The following is a 20,400-nucleotide window of genomic DNA, read 5'->3' as shown; positions in this document are numbered from 1 at the left end:
TTGTGAGCAATGCCTACCATGGACATCTGATTCATATCACCAACAGGAGGGTATTGGTGACCGTAAATGAGCACCATGGGGGAGGTGGTGGTAAACAATTGCCATACATCTGCTTAGAGTGACAAAAACAAAATATTAGATCTGGTGCTCTTATAACCAGTGGCTGGCCCATTGGAGATGTGAGAGGAACTAGGAATAGATGTCATGGTCCTGGTGGACATGTTATGTAGTGAATTTTGGCATTTTATGGCACTTGTCAACTACACATTGTTATAGTTTGAGGTTTAGTTTGCTCCAACATTAACCATGAAGGTTGTTATTGACCTCTTGCTGGATGTTTATGATAGGGAAGGCTTCTCAAGATACATACAGCCTCATCAGGGGTCGGGCAGTATCCCGAAGGTAATATCCCGTATCCCGTCCCACCTTTTCCATCCTGAAGTCTGGCTGCACGTCGCTATGTAAATGTTTATTTGTTCAAAATCTTAAATCTCCGAAAGTTCTTCACCGATTGCTTTGAAATTTTGACACAACGTTGCATTCGAATATGCGCGTATTTTTATATACCTACCATACATAGATGTCACAACTGTGACAGGTAAAAACATGCTTTTTTGGAAAAACAGCGCCATCTGTTGGACGTAAAAGCAACACACTCTATACTAAATATTTTCATGCTTTTTCGGAAAAACAGCATCATCTTGTTTACGTAAAAGCAACACCCGCTGTACTAAATATTTTACAATTCCATTTCAATGTTTCCGATTAAGAACGGCTCAAAAACGTGCCGAGGAAGCAGCAGAGCGACATGCAGCCAGACTTCAGGATGCACGATTGCGAGCACGGCAATCACATTCTGCAGCTTCAGATATGCTTTGTTCTCAACTGAATGAACGCGACAGGCTGAGAGTGGCTGAAAGACGTCAATGGGAAACAGCAGATCAGCGTCAAACATGAGTCCGTGCTCAGCAATCACACGATTACAATTGCCTTGCATTCCGGTTCCGATTGGATAGCAGACTACAACTGTGCCGTATCGATCACGAACAACACTCCCCAATCCTGGACTGACCACCATCTCCTCTCCTTCTCACTTGAGGCCTCAAGCCCCACAACCAACATGGCACTAGCCGCAGCCATCCCCACGAGAAGCAAAAGAAATATTACAGTGGAAAAACTGATCCCGCTCATTCTTCCGACGATTAGCCAACTCCAAGACGCTAATCCCTATGACCTCGTAGAAGGCTACAACAACACCATGTGCATAGCTTTAGATGCCATTGCACCACTGAAACTCAGAAAATCCAAACCAAAAAAGCACCTCAACCAATGGTTCTCCAGCCATCTTAAAACCCTTAGATTGGAAAAGCGCAAACTGGAACAAGTCTGGAGACAATCTCCGACAGCCCATAACAAACTACTGCTCAACAAAATAACAGCAACTATAAAAAAGAAATCATAGCGGCCAAACAAGAATCCTATAACCAGAGAATCTCACAATCCAAGTCCAGCACCAGATAATTATTTACTATCCTGAAAGAATTGGAAACCCCGGTAACAATACCAGATACCTGCATTAAAAACAAACTATGGTGCACCAGTGTCCAAAATTCACTAATTAACAAAGTCACTGGCCTTCAAACAAAAATTCAAAATGAGAAAGACTCCCTCACCAAACTCACCAACCCCATCAACACCTATTCGAGCCCTCTACCCTCTCACCACACACCCATCACTGCTCGCTTCAGCTTTTCCAAAGTCTCTACTCTCGAAGTAGAAAAAATCATTCTTGGCCTTAAATCCTCTAATTGCAAAGGTGACCTCTGCCCCCCACAAATCATTAAAGATTCGGCAAGAGACCTCTCGCCATTCATCACCAGACTCATCAATGCCTCTTTTTCCTCAGGAACAGTCCCCATTAACCTTAAAGAATCCTGGGTCCTCCCTCTCCTCAAAAAACCTTCCCTCGACCCGTCCATCCCGACCAACTACAGACCGATCACCACCGTCCCATTCCTGCTCAAGATACTAGACAAGACAGCATACCAACAAATCCAAAAATATCTTAAAACAAACCACCTTCTAGGAATAAGACAATCCGGCTTCAGACCCGAACATGGAACTGAAACTGCCCTGATAGATCTGAAAGCCCAAATAGACGTCCTTAGAGATAACGGGAAAAATGCATTACTACTCTTGTTAGACCTCTCCGCGGCATTTGACCTAGTCAACCATAAAATCCTATGTAATCATTTAAACTCAGCTGCCCACTTTTCACAAGAAGCCATCAGTTGGATTGAGTCATTCCTCAACAACAGATCCATGCGTGTCTTCTCCTCCTCTGCCGCCGCCGAGCCCATCCCCATCACGTGTGGAGTCCCACAGGGCTCGTGCGTCTCCCCCACTCTGTACAACGTGTTCACAAAGCCCCTGTTTGATGATCTAGATGGCCTGGGTATCACCTACACTAACTACGCCGATGATACACAGATCCTCATCCCGTTGACGGGAGATTATAACCAGGATTTGGCCTTGGTGAACAAGGTGTATCTCATCATCCAGGCATTGATGGCTTCGCACAGTCTATGCCTGAATGATGACAAAACTGAACTCATCATCCTTGGCTCCACCTCCAACCTAACCAAACTCGACCACAATTACGCCAACTTCATCATAGATGGGAACCCAATCAAGGTTTCAAAAGAAGTAAAAATTCTAGGAATATACCTCGACTCCTCCCTAACCTTCCACAAACAGGTTAGCTCGATGGCATCCTCCACGGCCTACACATGTAAGCTTATAAGAGCAGCCAAACCCTTCCTCTCCACCCAGAGTTGTACTAACTAGCCAGAGCTTTGGTATTATCCAAACTGGACTATTGTAACGCCCTTTATATAGGAGCCACCAAACAAATCACCAACATAATTCAGACGCTACAAAACAACGCTCTTAGAGCAGCGCTCAACATTCCCAGGAGGTAACACATTTCCAATATCAGGAAATCCCATAACTGGCTCAGCACAATAGACAAAATCCTGCTTAAAGTAGCATCACTCACCCACAAATGCCTGAATAACGCTGCCCCACGCTATCTGGCAGACAGATTATGCAAACACACCCCCATCAGACCCACCAGATCCTCCAATGCTAATCTGCTCACTGTCCCCAGGTTTAAACGCACCAAAATGGGTGGCAACAGCTTCCAGGTGAAAGCACCTCAACACTGGAACTCCTTACCACCATCACTCAGAACTCCCCAATCTTACTCACTTTTTAGGCGCAACTACATCCATTGGTTAAAGAACACAAACCATTAATACCTCTAACAGCACTCGGTTGCTCTCCGCATTGCATGCCTTAAGTAAATCTGTAAATTTGTAATTTTAAACTTGTAAATTTTTATAATTCTTTGTATATATATATATATGTATTGCATTATCTCCTGCCAAACTGCATACATGTTCCTCATTGCCACACCGCAATTATTTAATGTAAACTATAAGCAACCTGTAACCAAGCTTTGAATAACCTTGCTGCTCATGCGCCCTCATACCCTCGGGTCTGGTGCGCAATACAAATGAATAAACAAACAAACAAACCCAGCTGATGATTATAGTTTGAGCTGGCATGTTCTCATCGGCACTATGACTGAAGTGCGTCCTTATTGCAAGGCTCTGAAATTTAATGGAGAAACGAAAGGAATGTGTTGCGCCGCCGGGAAAATTAAACTACCTCAACTTGGAGAACCGCCAAAGCCATTAACAACTTTGCTTGTCGGATATATCGCCAAATCAAAGCATTTCCTATCTAACATCAGGAAATACAACTCATGCTTCCAAATGACGTCGTTCGGCACAGAAATCGTAACTGCTCAATTCATGCCAACTTGCGTTTGCAATCATCATCAACAAAGCTCAATGTCAATCTTTAGAATTGTGTGGTTTAGATCTATACATGGATTGCTTCTGACATGGACAATTACATGTTGCGTCTTCAAGAGTCGGCAAACCAGACAATCTCTATATCTGCACAGACAATGGAACAACAAAAATATTGTATAGCCACAAGCAATGTGAAATCAAACATATTAGAAATGTGCGCTTTCTCTTTTCTTTCTTTTCCATTTAACCAGATTGAGCCACAGCAACGTCTGGCCGGGTACACCTAGTTAATAATAAATCATTAACACAAAAGTAAAAACCTTTTGGCCACAAGTTTGTTTTAAACAGGCAATCCCTTACCTAAGATGATTACAAAGTTGTTTTTCTATATGCTGGACCATGAGTAGGGACGCAAAGATCACAGAGGTGAGCCCATGGTATGTGGATCACTGGGCTGAGGATTACATTTCCTATGTAAAAATGTTTGAGCTGCATGTAAGCTCTGTTTAGTGTTCCAAATGTGTATCTTTCTAAATGTACTAACACCATCCTACCTACTGGATATCCAGTAAACTAATATCCCTAACACTTCAATTTTTAAAGTTAAAGATGGCACACTCACTCACCTCTCAGCCCCCCTACAACATAGTTCACCCAACTGTATCATCTAGATTTGTCATTTTCAGGAATGATGCATGTTTCATTTAGTCTTCAGAAACTTAAACTCTGCATCCTACTAGCCAATCCCTTATATAATCCAGGAATGTACCACCCATCGCCTCCTCGCTTCCAAAATGCAGCGCTACTCCCAACACTGCCCGGTCCCTATTACTGTTCAGAACTCCAGGCAAAAAGCATCAGCAAGGGATTGTCAAACAAGGACCAGGCAGCTAATGGTCATTGCTGAGAGCATCCTTATGAGGAACAAGGCCCTTATTCCAGGCCTCTGCTACATCCACATAGCAATATATGTATGTGATGTGTTTATTGGTAACAAGCAATGGCATGCTTCTAATTGTGCCGCTAAATCAGCTTGATTAAATGAAATGGAAAATTATGACAAAGGCCCATTGTGACACAACACCACCATTGTTCACATGGTACGCCTCTGTTAGGCAGAAACCTGTGCAGTTCCCTTAGGGAACACTGCAAAAGATTTAAGACTACAGGTGTTGGCAGTAAACCCACTTGGTAGCAGTCTGTACCACCCCGATTTACCTGGTAGCTGTGGCTGAGCAGTCAGACTTCCCTCAAGAGAGTTAGGCAGTAAGCAAAGTATACACAATAGGGACCCAGATACAATAATACAAGCAAACACTGACCAGAGCTTTGGTATCAAAGTATATAATTATTTATTTAAAAACACACGGTTTGAAACACTCCAGCACTCTTGTTGTAAAATATTCTAAACACAGTTACTATTGTAAAATGTACACCCCTTTTTCCTTATCAGATAAGTCACAGTAAAACACCACTTATTTTCATACAGAGGTGAGCACTTAACTAGATTGCACTCCAATAAGTTTGTGAGAAAGGGAGGGAAAAAGACAGAATATGGAAAGGTACACCACTCTAAGGTTCAGGAACACTGTTAGCAAGGCAGAAGAGCAAAAGTCACTGGTGAGCCAAAGTCCAAAGGCTGGGCCCACTCTTAGAGAGAGTAGAGCACAAATGCGCCCAAGATCACACAGTTACACTAGGCTTAGAAAGTCTTGCAGATAGTTCACAAACAGTTTAGAGAGGTTTAGGAAAGTTTAGCCAGGGTGTCCCAGGCTAACCCAGGTTCGAAAGCCGGGGACTAAATCTACCCCGTACAGTCGGTAGCAAGGGAAGCCAGGCGGGACACGGTACCTTAAGTGGGAAGGATCCTCCAGCGGTGGCAGTTGTTCCTGGTAGTGGGTGCAAGTTGCGTCGTCGTCCAGGGGAAGAGAAGATCTCGACTTGGAGGAGAGATGAAGGTCGTTGCACTACCAGGGAAGAAACCAGCCGCGGAGTTTTCCGGTTAAAGGTGGTACCTTTGTTCGCGGTTGTGGTAAAATGTGGTATCCCGGTTGCCGGGGTGCTTGGCACAGGCAAGGCGGCCACGAGGTAGGTCGGGAAGGTGAAAAGATGGTGAAACTGGTTATCTCCACCAGTCAAAGGAAGAAGACTCTCTGGCAGGAGATCTCCGTCGTTGGGAAAAGTGGTGAGGCGGTCCAGCAGGGCTCCACCGGTGGTGGTGTCGTGGCAGGTCGGCTCAGCTTCTCCCTCGTCAGATCCTTAGGTCCTGTGGCGACTTCTGAAGTTCCAGTCCCCAAAGCCCTGCTTTTATGCAGAAAAACCCCCATTCACTCAGCCTAGCTGTCACTCAAACATGCTAAGTGGTGAGCCGGCCGGCTCACCACTTGGGCCAATCAGGATGGAGTGCGACTTGAGTTGCCTAGGCAACTCAGTCCAGGGTGCCTAAATCCCCCTCCACCCCTCCTAAGTACCCCAGACAGAGTGGCACCACTTTGGAGGGCTTCTGTGGAGAAGCCCGCCAAAAAGTGGAACAAAGGGCTCGACTTGGGTTGGAGTCACAGAAGAGAACACAAACGCCATTTTAGAATCAAGTTTTGGCAAAAAACACCAACCGGAGAATTAATATTAATTAAATAAACCGGCGGTATGTTCGAGGCTACCGTAAATAATTAAATAAAGATAGTAGCCTAAAACAATGGGAAATCCCATAGGAAAATATTTGCGGTTGAATATAAAAAGTAGTATCCACTGCCACCAGCCAAAACTCGATCAGGGGGGACGGAGACGTGCCCCCTCGACTAAAAGACCCTGGGGCAATCGAATTGCCCCAGCCAGTACGTCCACAATATGCTGGTTTGTACTGGTTCTGTTCAGAATTTAAGACTAGTAAAGTCAATGGTGACTTTACATGCCCTGGGAGACAGTAGTCAGTCCCAGGGTATGGAGTCTATACTGGGGGGTCACTATGACACCCCTGTGTCACTGCACTGAGGGTGCTGTGTAACACACATCACCAAAATACATGAAACCTTATGGAGTAAAAGACCCCATAGCCCATTAAACACATCTAGATTCAAAGAAACACACTCAAATCATGCCCAAGAGTGAGGGTAAAAGAGTTTCACTCTTGGCAGGAGAAAAAAATAAACCCCAAAAATCCAGCAAAGCTGCTGGGGGACTCACTAGGTTAGGAAATTCAGCCTAAACAGAGAATTCTCCCTAACAACCTCTAATCAAGCAACAGTGTTCCTGAAGCCACAAACCAGCGGAGTACAAGTGGGGTCCATGAAAGTCACAAAGATGTCAGGTTTTCAATGTATTCAACTTAAATATTAATTAGAGGATTGAAATCCAATTATTGCCAATGGTGCATAATGTACAAATGCAGTGGTTATTGTGATGAATCAGCCATAAGTCCCCCCAAAAACCTGGCCTAAGACCCTTCTCTTTTGGCCAGGGAAAGACAGACGAGTCCTGATCCTGACCTTGTTGTGGTGTTCTGCGGGAGGACTACATGGTGGTGGGGGGAGCAGGTTAGGAGGAAGGGGAACCCCCTCTTGTTCAACTTTCCCCAAAACCCCCCACCCTTTTAGTGGCTTATTGTAAGACCTGAAGAATTAAGAGAAACTAAGGACTTCAAGTCCCATAATTCCCTAAGTACTGGCATGAGAAAGAAGGCTGGAAAGGTACAATGTCGCACAAGTGATCAGATCATTAATGCAAATGACCCACACTTGAGGGAGACAGGGAGGCTTAAAAGCCCCCGCAGGTGCAGGCCATAGAGAAGCAGGAGAAGAAGGAGAAGCAGCTACAGAAGCAGCTGCAGCAGGGGAAACAGTAGCAGGTAGAGAGCAAGCAGCAGAAGCCGTGTGGTTCTTGCAGGCAGCCCAGACAGAATCTGGAAGAGAGCGAGTACGCTGGGACATCTGTGCAGCAGAAATTGGCTGCCGGTCCTGAGAGGGTGTGTATTTCTCAACTACTGAATTGCAGAGACTCTGCAGAAGAAAGTGAAGGTAAGAGAAGCTTTCATTCCGAGGAGGCTGTCTCAGGTGGCTGGCTTACACCCAAGGACCTCGAGACTGTTTCTGGTGGCTGGTGTGCACACGAAGGCCACAGGAGCAACAGGGGCTCCAAGTGCAGGTGGCGTGAGCGAAAGCAGATGACAAGGAGTAGTTTGCCGGGTCTCGAAGAGCCATGGAAACATGGAGCCCTTTGAGCGGTGAGGGACAGGAGGCACACGTCTTACCCGGTGAGTCTAAGATCCTATGCTCATCAGTGTTTGGTTACCTGCTGTAAGGAACTCATTGTGGCAACAGTAAAGACAGACACAAGTGATCACAGTTCAAGGGGGTTTATTGAACAATTAATGCAAGGTGGAAAAACGCCTGACCTAAATCTAAGATGGGAGCAAGTGTCGACCATTAAATGAAAAATAAGGCAGTCCTAGTGGCGTCATGTCAAAATAAAAGGACCTATACTAAGAAAAACCTATTGCCAAATCCTTACAACTAATTAGAGAAAGAATGTGGGATAGTGTTTCAATAAAGAAAGAAGTGATCTCAAATAATAAGTCAGGATATGATTGCCAGGGGTCTCTCTTCTCCACGTTTTCATCACGGGACAAGGTTAGACCTAGGAGAACAGCACACACTCAAGCTTTCTCAGCACAAGCCAACAGTTCCATTCCACCTATCAGGTTCTTTGACGGTAAAGTCTCTTTGCATTTAAAAGTCTCTTGCCTTCGAGGCCTGATTTATCCAACAAACAAATACAAACAGAAATGTATTTTCCACAGTTCACATTGGGTGATGGTTTCACCCCTGGGTCCCCCTCTTCCGGGCACCAACCCCTCACGTATCGTATTCAACCAATCAGTTGTACAGTTCCTTTCTCAATTACTTTTGGGTGATGTCTTTTCACCCCTGGATCTCCCTTGACCGGGCTAGGACCCACTTGACAAGGGGGAACGACTCACTTCCCCTGGTCTTCCAATACCAATTACTTTCATGAGTTTTAATGTCTTTTTAAACAGGTCTTCAGGCTTCGTCTCTGATTGTGGGCTTCCCTCTTCCAGGTTCACTTTCGCGAACTTTTATAACACAATGTTCCTGCGCTCATTTCACCAAGCGAGATTTGTTTCGCAACCATCTGTAGGTCAAAGACTTTCAACGGTACAGAGAATTTTACAAGACCCCTGTATGACCACTTTGACCTCTTTTCACCTCATCCCAAGGGCTTCTGGTTCTTTCAGTTTCTACCACCGGGTAGTCGCCCAGAGCTACTTGCCCAAGCACCCATGAGGTGTCTGCTCCCTCAGTTGCTGGTCTTCCCCCTTGTTCCTCAATCGTATCTTTAAGCCTTTCAAACTTCAAATTAGCCATTGGCTACTTTTCATTCGACACAGTTCAGTTTCTTATCGATCCTGCCCTTGACTCACCGGCTGTGATGAACCGCTTTGCCTTTCTTGATCCTTGGAGCCAAGGTTGGTACCACTGAGACCAACGTCCTTTCCTGGCTTGGTTATCAGCGGAGGAGGTTCTCGCATACCATAGACATCTGCTGCAGCACACGCTGGCTATTGTTTGCGGTCTTATGTTTCCATCTGCGAAGGCTTCACAGGCCTTTATTGGAAAGGGCAAGGTTACTTCTCTGCTTGTCACTCTATCGTAATTCACCGTCTTTCGTCTCCTCTTGAACTGCCATGCTGAGTTAGCTTTCACGTCGTGCAGTCTGCCTTGCTATCCTTGTGCTCTCGGGCTCCACCTTTTATCCCGGTGGGGAAGGTAAAGGGCAGTCAGGTGTGTGTGATTCTGATCAATTGCTTGACTTTGCCTGACCCTTGTATTGGGACATGTCAGGTAAACGGCTCTGGTGATAGTCCGTTGTTTTCCGTGTTGTGTGAAACTGTTTGTCTCGGAAAGGGGGGGGCAGTGTTTTGGTATATCCTACATGGTAGGATGGGGAAAAGGCATCGAAAGAAGGGGGATACTGCGTCTCACCCATCAGTTTCCCACTTCTACTCCCCAAGGACCTCCCATCCAGGTGATCCTCTGTCACTGGTCCACCCCCAAGAATGGGATCCAATAGCGATGGCTGTGTCCTGGCCATCTGGGTGACAGATCCCTGGGCACTAGCTAGAGATACACCTTCAAGATTCTCACACTGCGCAGTGGGGAAACAATAGTGACAAAAAGGCTGCCCTTCTGGGAAGAGAGGTTCAGAAGGAGTGGGGCATTATTTACAGAAGAATATTAAAGAGTCACTTTGAATCCTGTTTCCCTTAATAGTTGCTAAAAGTGTTGAAGTAGCGAATTGTTGAATACTATGAAGCTGTTATAACCCTCTGGTCAGTTGACCGTAACTATAAGAGCACTTTCTGTTGTGAAATGTTGTTAGGGCAGGGGATGGAAAACCTTTGGAGGTAGTAGACCTGGCATGGGTGTAAACCAGTTAAAAGTCAAAGAAGTGCTACCAAGTGGTCCTCAGAGAGCCAATTTATGTGTTTATGTTCTGAAAAGAAGAGCTCTGTAAAGCTGCCAAGAAGTTGCCAAGAAGTTGTGTTTCTTATCATTTGTAGAAAGATCATCCTGACTGAAACAATTGTTGTCATTCTTGATGACCTGTGAAGTTGTCCTTTATCTAAGGAGGATACATTGTTAAGGAAGAGGAAGAGTCTTCTATTTTCTTTGTTGAACCATCACAGTATTGGAACTTTTGTTGAACAATTGAACTTGCAAAGAACTGTGTTTGAACTTTGTTGCAGACAAAGATTTCCTTACTTCCTTGAACTGTGAAGCCAAAAGCTGGGGAAGGGGAATTTCCCCAGACTCCAAGAGACTGTGGTTACAATCATTATTGTTTTGAACTGCAATGCATGCCCTTATTCATTTATTGTATGTATATGTGTGAGGAACAGATATCCTTTATTATAGTGTGTTTATGTTTATTTTTATGTGTTTATGCAAATTTATGCAGGAAAATCCTTGTTAGGGTAGGGATAGTGAGGCATGTATCCAACCTTATTAAAATGCTAAAATGGCATTTGTTGAGGAAACCTTACAACACATTTCTGACCCCTCACATTATTCTGCAGATCTGATAGGTCTGCAGTCTCGAGGCCCAGAGTTGATCAGGTATGCCCTGGATACTAATGATATGTGAAATATGATATCAGGAATAGACCAATAAGTGCTTCAGTGAAATGATGCTGCATTTTATCTTTTGAGTTTACACAATTATTTTCAATGAGAACCCTACCAAATTGCGGCTTATTTCAACATGAATCCAAGCCCTCCGACAATACATGCAACAAGTTGAAATTAAAAAAGTTAAGGAATGTCACCCCTACTATAAACTGCACTTGCCTCCCCACCTTAGATCAGGTCATACTCATCCCATGTTTAACAATACTCTTTACACTACGACCTTGTACACAAAGGGCCTCATTACGACCTCGGCGGTAGCCATGCCGCTATTGGCGGCATGGCTGCTGCCGAAATCGCGTCCGGGTCCGGTCCTCAGAATGAGGAATTACCGGGCCATTCTGAGTTCGGAAAGTCCGGTAATTCCTCCCTCCAAGGACCCAGACCCGGTCCTTCCCCATTCCCATTTCAGCCCCCATAGGGCTGAATGGGAATGGGAGAGGGAGCAAACAACGGGCCATTACGAGTTGGCCTGTTGTTTGCTCCCTCTTCCCCTCGCGGGACCCGGTAAGCACATCTGGTTTGACCAGGCGTTGCTTCCTGGGTCCCACGAGGGGACCTCGTAATGAGGCGGTACGGGGTAAACGCCGCCGGCACCTTTTACGGCGCCGTTTACCCCGTACCGCCAGGGTCGTAATGAGGCCCATACACAGAAAGCTTGCTCAGAAGTCTCCCAGAAGATAGTGTACCATACAGCACTGTGCTTTGCTGTTATCTTTCCTGGAGTAAAGTAAATCATACCATATTAAAATGTGTTTTACATTGGATTTATGTGATCACTACGGAACAAAATGCTGAAAAAGAAAATGTTTCTTCTGCTTCAAGCATATGTGGGGGGAGACCCCCTCGCAGCCCTACTCCTCTTACCTTATTTATTACCCTAACCCACCTGCCCCACAGATACTTGCGGTAAAAGGCGCAGTAAAAGATTCAACATTTTCATGTTTGCTATTTTCGGGTTTGCAGTAAACGAGTGTTACCTTTTGCATCTAGGTCTCCCAGAGCAAAGTATATCAAACCATACCCCACTGTTTTTCGCTTCTACCTCTACCAGAGTAGAGTGTATCATCCTGCATCCCACTGTGATTTGCCGCTGGGATTCCCAGATTAAAGTGAATCACGTCATATCCCACTGTGTTTTTGCATCTAGGTCTCCCAGAGCAAAGTATATCAAACCATACCCCACTGTTTTTCGCTTCTACCTCTACCAGAGTAGAGTGTATCATCCTGCATCCCACTGTGATTTGCCGCTGGGATTCCCAGATTAAAGTGAATCACGTCATATCCCACTGTGTTTTTGCATCTAGGTCTCCCAGAGCAAAGTATATCAAACCATACCCCACTGTTTTTCGCTTCTACCTCTACCAGAGTAGAGTGTATCATCCTGCATCCCACTGTGATTTGCCGCTGGGATTCCCAGATTAAAGTGAATCACGTCATATCCCACTGTGTTTTTGCATCTAGGTTTCCCAGGGTAAAGTATGTCATATAATAGCCCACTCCATTTAGCCTCTAGATTGCCCAGAACAAAGTGTATCATATAATATCTAAGGGTGTTCTGTTTCTAGGTCTCCCAGAACAAAGTGTATCAAACCATATCCCCGGTTCTGCCTCTCGGTCTCTAAGTCTCAGAGGTAAAATATATCATACCATAACTGACTGTGTTTTGCTTCTAGATTTCCAAACCTAACGCGTACTGTACCATACCCTATGGTGTGCTGCTGCCGGCTTCCCAGAGTAAAGTGTAACTGGTATATCCTACATTTATAGGGATCCTTGGAATCACATATTATCAAAATATTCAGTTTGGCTCCTTATGAGGAGATTATGTTCAGTTATTTCAATGTAGTTGTTGCAGGTTAATGTTGAACTGTAATCATAAACATGTTGTGGTTACCAATGCCATATAAGGAGGTAAACAAACAGGGGGGCACTGCTATAAACAAACATGTTTATGTTCTTGTTGCAAATGCAAATATCAACATGCTATTGATGCACGTCATCTTTTAAAATGGAATATGTTGTTGTTGTCATTCTCTTGCCGAATCATAATACACATGTTATTGAGTCTGCCTGGAGAGATGGAACTTTCACATGGTTCCACAGGAATGTATATATATATATGGACATCGACCCTTCTTCCAGACTTATTCACTGACAGGAGGGCCTTCCTTGTACAAGAATAAATACATACCTGCTGTCCTGGGAGTTCTTGACTTCAGTAACACACATTCCCCCCATGCTTCTAGGTTTCCTTGGGGGAACGGCATCAGACTATATGCTACTATCTTTGGTTTCTATGTTTCAGAGAGTAAAGAGTACTAAAGCATATCTCACTCTGTTTTGATTTTAGGTCTCACTAAATAGAGAGTACTGCACTACCACATATTGGGCCTCGTTACGACCCGGGTGCAAAGGGGTAGCGGGCACCGGTAATGACACTGGTGCCGGTAATCCCTTTGCGCCCTATTCCGAGGTCCCTTTGCGGGTCCTTCCTTAGCACCTGGTTTTGGCAGGCGCTAAGGACGGGACCCGCAAAGGGACTTCAGAGCTAATAACGGTACCGTAATTTACGGTACCGTTATTAGCACCCTCCCCATTCCCATTGAGCCCTATAGGGGCTCAAATGGGAATGGGGATTGACATTTTCAATGGGGACTTACCGGTCCCGCAAAGGTCGGACTAGACCGGTAAGTCCCCATTGAACCAGGGCGGACACAGTACCGGTAATGGTGCTAGTCATGGCGCTAACAGCGCCATGACTAGCACCAACCTCGGAATGATGCCCATTGTGTTTTGCATACAGGTTTCACAGAGTAAAACATACTATACCCCCACCCCTTCCCCCCACCTGTTTTGCTTCTAATTTTCCTATGGTGAAATGTATCACACTCTATCCCACTATCTTTGGCTTTTGGGTTTCCCAACGTAAAGTTTATCATACCATATCCCTATGTGTTTTGCTTCTAAGTTTCCCGGAGCAGAGAGCACTGCACCACAACCTATGGTTTTTGCATACAGGTTTCACAGAGTAAAGTGTTATCATACCACATCCCACTGTTTTGCTTCTAGATTTTCCAGGATAATGTTTATCATTGCATAGACAGACCGAGTAGTTTTGCTGTTAAAAAAACGTATAGCATGGAACAACGTTATGATTGTTTATTTATATAGCGCGTATACACAATGGGCCTCATTACACGGAAGGCGGTGAGCCATGGCGCCATTAAGCGCCATGGCTCATGCCGGTAAAATACCGGCACCGCCTTGGTGGAAAGGGGATTTACCACCCCATTCCAAGGTTGGAGGGGCGGTAAATCCCCCTTCCGCCATTGCCCTTCCCCATTCCCATTTCTGCCCCATAGGGCTCTATGGGAACGGGGAAGGCGCTAATTACGGCACCGCAATTTTGCTAAGTGACCTCGTAGTAAGGCGGTAATGGTTACGGTCACCGTTACCATTAACAGTGGCCGTTAACCATTACCGCCTTCCGTGTAATGTTTCAAACGTTGTTAAATCACCAGGAAGAGTTTTTTGCTGAAAAATGTAGGCCGAAAAAACTCATCAAATTATATGGGGGAGTGGTTAAAGAGATATAAGGGATAGATGGGTGTGGGAAATAGGGACTAGATAATAGGGAAGGGGTGTTTTGAGGGAAACTCCCCTGTCAATCTGCATTTTTTCATGGTGAGTTAGCATGGGCTAATACATTCATTCATCCACGCATCAATGAAAATATGTTTATCATTATAGTTTGTTCTGAGCTATCATGGATCAATATTTGCTGAGAGCCATGAAGAATTATGTACACTTGTTATTTTGTAAAGCGAACATTCTTGTTTCTAAGTGATAAGATGTGATTGGTTTTTGTCCATTATGAATTAGGCTTTTGATGAGCGTGAAAGAAAAATATGTTCGCAGCTGAACACAGTGCAGATGTTATCATGACAATTTGTCTCTTGGCAGACTGTCAGCTATCATTTAGCCACGCAAATAGCCTTGTCTGATGTTTTAGTTTCTGCAGAGTCTTTCTGTCTCGAACGAGAGAGAAGGAATGTTAGCACAATATGCTTTGCTGGTCTTAGAATAGTAGGAGAACATGTCATCAGGTTCCAGTAGTACAGTTCATGCTATGTTGAAATGTATTCACGTAGACAAAATTACATTTGTCATGGACTGCTTTCTACGCATGTAAAATGCGTCAATATACATCAAATGCCACTATGTATAACTGTGGATTTCTGTTCAGTAGAGGGGGTTTGCATTGCTAGAGTGTGTTGATTGCTCATTTTGCTGGAGCTCTCAGTGATATGGTGTGCTGAGTGCTGTGCTAATGCTCATTGCTAGTGCCACAGCTGAGTGCGGGTAGGAGCCTTGGCTTGTGTGTGACAGCTGACTTCCCCTCTATGCTAATAAACTGCTTTCTGTTAGAAATATCAATTTTCTGTGTCTTGTGATCTTATTTTGTTTCCTCAGTATATTACTTTTAGTCTCACACCCCAAATAAAAAATACAAAATGTGATGATTTTTTTCAGCCTAAAATATTCAGCAATAATCTTTGGGGAAAAGAAAAACTGGTGATCTGAGAACATATACCCTATAGCATAGCTAGCTAGAATAGGTTACCTTATCAGTTGCTTCGACGAGGAAAGCCCAACAATGAGAGCCTTTTTAATGAAGCTTTCACAAATAAACCACAGGCACTCACTGTGCTAAATCATGCAAAATCATACTAGAGCCATTAGCACTAGGTGTCTCTTCATGAAAGCTTGCGCTACAGCCAAATATTCCTCCGACATCTATAATCCTTTTAGCAAGGACAAAATAGGCCCATTCTTTATCATAGAAATTCGTTGTCTCTCTGGGCATCGCTAAGCAGTCCAAAATGAAACCATTCCCAAGGATTCCAAATTAAATTTGCCACCAGGGCAACCTGGAACAGGGGGAGAAATCACACTCATCCACACTGATTGCATTAAAATCACAACTCCGGACCACAAGAAAATCTCAGAATAGGAAGCTCTGCTTTTAGCTTGTTCAATCTCACACTCATCCGCACTCATAATTCCGCCTCATTTACAGACCGTAGTCCTGCAACCCGTCTTTGGCCAATTACCTGAGAGACATGGTTGCTAGGTTTTTACACATTTGCATTATAAACGTCTCTTTTTAGCCGCTGTCGTTTTGGTCCATTTTTATTTAAATCCTTCCAACTTTGTGATGCCTCCAAAACCTATAATGTTAATTGAGGATTTAGGCATCTACTGCAACTAGCTGGCAGTTGCAGCAGATGCCAAAAGGCGCACGAAATACAGTACTATAACCTGCATTGGCGGCCTTATACATTTTCACATCAGATTTTTCATTGAATTGATTGGAAATCCTCAATTAACATTTTCGGTTTTGGAGGTATCTTAAGGTTGGAAGCAATTGGTATAGACCAGCTTCTCTTGCACTGAATGCCTGGAAAAAGACTGTGAAGGTCGAAACAGGTGTCAGCTGTGTGTTTTGATTCAATTTATATTCAATCCATGCAGTGTGATAGTGCATGATTACAATTTAGACCTAAAGAAACCCATGGCAGAGCCAAGTGATCCAGCCAATTACATCCTGTTTCCAGCACCCTTTTCATTGGCAAGACCCTATCTGCGAGATAAACAACTTCCTCCATAAATAGTAACACATATTCAGGCCAATGAGAGGAACAGAATCCACACTCTGCTCAACCTGGGGACATGCTGAAGAGCAAACTGAACAATGATAGAAATTGTGCTTTCATCCTACTGGACAAATCAGCAACATTTTACACCATAAGTAATAAGATCCTTCTAAAGAGATTAAGCAGGACTGGATTCAAGAGAATTGGCCTATGCTGCATCACATCATTCCTACCACGGATCACAGAAACAACGTTCATGGGACCATTACGATCACCTCTTCGTGATCTGACATGCGGAGTGCCCCATGGATCCAGCCCCCCCTAATCAACCTATACATGACTCCCACGCCTGAAGCTCATCAGTAGCACAGGCGTCACCTGAAATTATGATCAGCAGCGTTACATATTTGAACTCTGCACCATTTCCCTGGCCAAAAATATAGAGTCACAATGGACAGCGACCTAACACTAGAACTTCAGATCACAGCCATCATAAGAAGGTGTTTCATCCAACACCGCACAGGGGTAAACATGTCAAACTCAAGCTACTAGCCCTGCATTGAAAGTCACATCTACCTCAATTTTCCACCTGCACAAAGCACATCATTTCTTACTCACCAAGACTTAATTATCACTTTACAACAGCTAGAAGTGAGTGTAAATGTTGAGGCCTGTTATAGTGAATCATGCCCTACATGACCTTCACACACAGGGCCATTGCAGTCATCTCTCTGGTATTATCAAGACTTCATTATGTCAATAGCCTCTACTTCGGACTACTGGACTATCTACTTATCGGGCTACAAAAAGGCCAAAATGGGAAGCATTATTATTACTTAGATTGAAAAGACACAAACATTTCTCCACAGCACTTAGCTCCCTGCACTGGCTTCCAATCAAAAAGAGGGTCCACTTCAAAACCTACTATGGCAAATGCCCAGAGTCAACTAGAAGGACATTCTCACACTACATACCCTCAAGAATGCTAAGATGCACCAACAATGCACTTGTAACAATACCACATTTCAATCGGAAACAACATGGATGCTCCACCTTCCTCGTCTTAGCAACCAAACTCTGGAATTCAATACCCAAAACCCTGTGTAAAGAAGAAGACCACCTAACCTCCAGAAAGGAGCAAACACATGGCTCTTCAACTGATAAGCTCAGGAGAACACCATCCTGAACTTCACAACCAATAGACTCAACAGGCGTGGCCCATGAATATCACCATCAAAACTACATCAAATAATAGGAACTCACACGCACCCCACTTACCACCCCACCACAATGATCATAGAAGACCCCAAAGTCACAAAACAAAAGGAAACAAACAACTACCACTGGAAAAAGGTAACAGGCAGCCCGCCTATTCCATTGACAAGCACACTACCACGGATACTACCCTTCTTGCACATTTATGTCTCCCCTCTGATCACACCCATGTCACAAATCCTCATTTCATATGCCCATCTCCAACAAACCCACCTCCCTGTAAATCCCACCCTTCCACCTTCCATCACCCTCCAAACCAGAGGAAGATTACTAAACCATGACCGACACTCCTCTTATCAAATCTACCACACTCACCCACATTACCGGGAAACACTGTGCTAAGCACTGCCTGCACTTTCAGTCATTGAGACCTCGTTTTGGGAAACATGTGCTAAAAGGACCTGCCAATTCCATGGAAAGCATGCCACCACACAGGAACCAAGTATTTCCGATTTGTAACCATCAACACCACACATTTCACATCTGCCTCTTCCCCTATCCCACTGACAGCCCCCTGCCTCTTTTCCTACAGAGGGTCTCATCACGAGTTGGGAGGTATCCTGGCTGTAATACTGCCCAACTGTAATAGCGTTAGCGCCCAATGGTCCGGCGGTGTTACCGTCGGATCACGGGTTGGGCGTTAACAGTAAATCCCCATTGTCCATTGGGTCCATTGAATCCAATGGGGCACTTTTTATGGTAATACCGCGTTAATACAGCCAGCGGTAATACCGCCAAAAACAGGGCGCTAAATGGGATTTTCACCTCCAGATTATTTAAATGGAAACATAACCCCTATAAATGTATACATGTTGCATGTTAATCACGCATTATGAAAGTACTTCTTAGGAAGAAACACTTACCCAAATAAAAGTAGGCCTCCAAATAGCAACCAAGTAAGTAGGCCAGGCACGGGGCTGATGTTAGTGACAATTTGTTGTTGGCAGGAAGGGCATGTTGTTCTCGTCGGTGTCGCTCCGAAATGGGCTGCCGAAACCACTGTCGCAATGACAGGTACTGATGTCACAATAACCTCTGTGTGAGCCAAGGAAATTCTATGTTAGAAGTAGGCATTTCTGATAGCACTCCACCACACGTGAGATTTGACTGCATGCACTACTTCTCATCAATATTTGTAAAATCAGCTGACACATGAAGCACCCTAGTCCCCGACACGAGACACTTTGTCTCAGCAACCGACCTCTGGTGAATGTATTTGTTTTTCGCCATTGCCTATGGGTCTAAAAGGAAACTAACGTTATCTGTCCATTTTGTCTCCACTGTGGCGCTAGATCGAAACCTCGCTGTTCGATGAAGTATGATGCTGTGCCTGTCAGTGTAAAAGTTTATGTATGCTTCCAAGGGCTTCATCGTCCCAGCAATTGGCTTTGTTTTTATTTTTATTATATTTTGTTGCTTGTATTTAGTCATTCACAAGTAGTACAAAAACATACATTGATAATAGAGGGTCAAAACATATCTAGGCTTGCACAGCAATTTGCCTCATCAAAGACAATGAGCCTCATTACGAGGTGGGCGCAAAGGGATACTGGGCACCGTTAAGGACATCGGTGCCGGTAATCCCTTTGCGCCCTATTCCGAGGTCCCTTATGGGGTCCCTTCCTTAACGCCTGGTTTTACCAGCCATTATGGACAGGGCCCATTAAGGGACTTCAGAGCTAATAACGGTACCGCAATTTGCGGTACCGTTTTTAGCGCCTTCCCCCTTCCCATTGAGCCCTATGGGGGCTGAAATGGGAATGGGGAATGGCTTTTTCAATGGGGACTTACTGGTCCCGCAAAGATCGGAATAGACCGGTAAGTCCCCATTGAACGAGGGCGGACTCGGTACCGGTATTGGAAGTAGTCATGGCGCTAATAGCGCCATGAATACCTCCAACCTCGGAATGAGGGCCAATCAGTTTATAGTAGCTTTCTATTCACCATCCACCTTCCTTCTACCAGACAACATGCCATGCATGATGGGTCAGTGTGTGTATAGCCTAAAGGTGTGATGTGCTTCCCACATCCAAATGCGTATCAATACACACTTGGGGCATCTGGCTGATATGGAGTAATGTGTTAACCTCCTGCAAAGGGCTCGGTACTTGAGGTCTGGGGCCCTTTTCCTTTTTGTTTCTTAACTTTTCAGTGGGTGATTTCTGTCTACCCAGAGATCGAATGCACTACAGCATGCCAAACAAGATGAATGGGCAGTGACTCATATTTTGAGTAATAACCAGGTCACATTGGAAAATGGAAATCCTTGGTGATCTTACGCCCGCAGACCCGGTGAACACATTATATAATGCCCTCTGATCTGGAAAGGTAAGATGGCATTTGTGCCGCCCTTCGTTAAGTATGCCTTTTAGAAGATATATT

General features: G+C 44.5%; 1 protein-coding gene across 1 annotated transcript in view; it reads right to left on the bottom strand.

Annotated features, from left to right (window-relative positions):
* The window catches only part of LOC138567515 (lipopolysaccharide-induced tumor necrosis factor-alpha factor homolog), a 302,792-nt gene that overhangs the window by 19,386 nt on the left and 263,006 nt on the right, over window positions 1-20,400 (bottom strand). Inside the window, exon 5 of the mRNA XM_069645785.1 lies at window positions 18,882-19,053. Within this exon, the coding sequence (XP_069501886.1) occupies window positions 18,882-19,053 (172 nt within the window). The remainder of the gene's footprint in view (window positions 1-18,881; window positions 19,054-20,400) is intronic.

Source organism: Ambystoma mexicanum, chromosome 2p (genome assembly GCF_040938575.1).
Source record: "Ambystoma mexicanum isolate Mex_15411 chromosome 2p, UKY_AmexF1_1, whole genome shotgun sequence".
NCBI lineage: Eukaryota > Metazoa > Chordata > Amphibia > Caudata > Ambystomatidae > Ambystoma > Ambystoma mexicanum.
The sequence above is the reverse complement of the archived record's forward strand: the minus strand, read 5'-3'. Positions and strand labels throughout refer to the sequence as shown.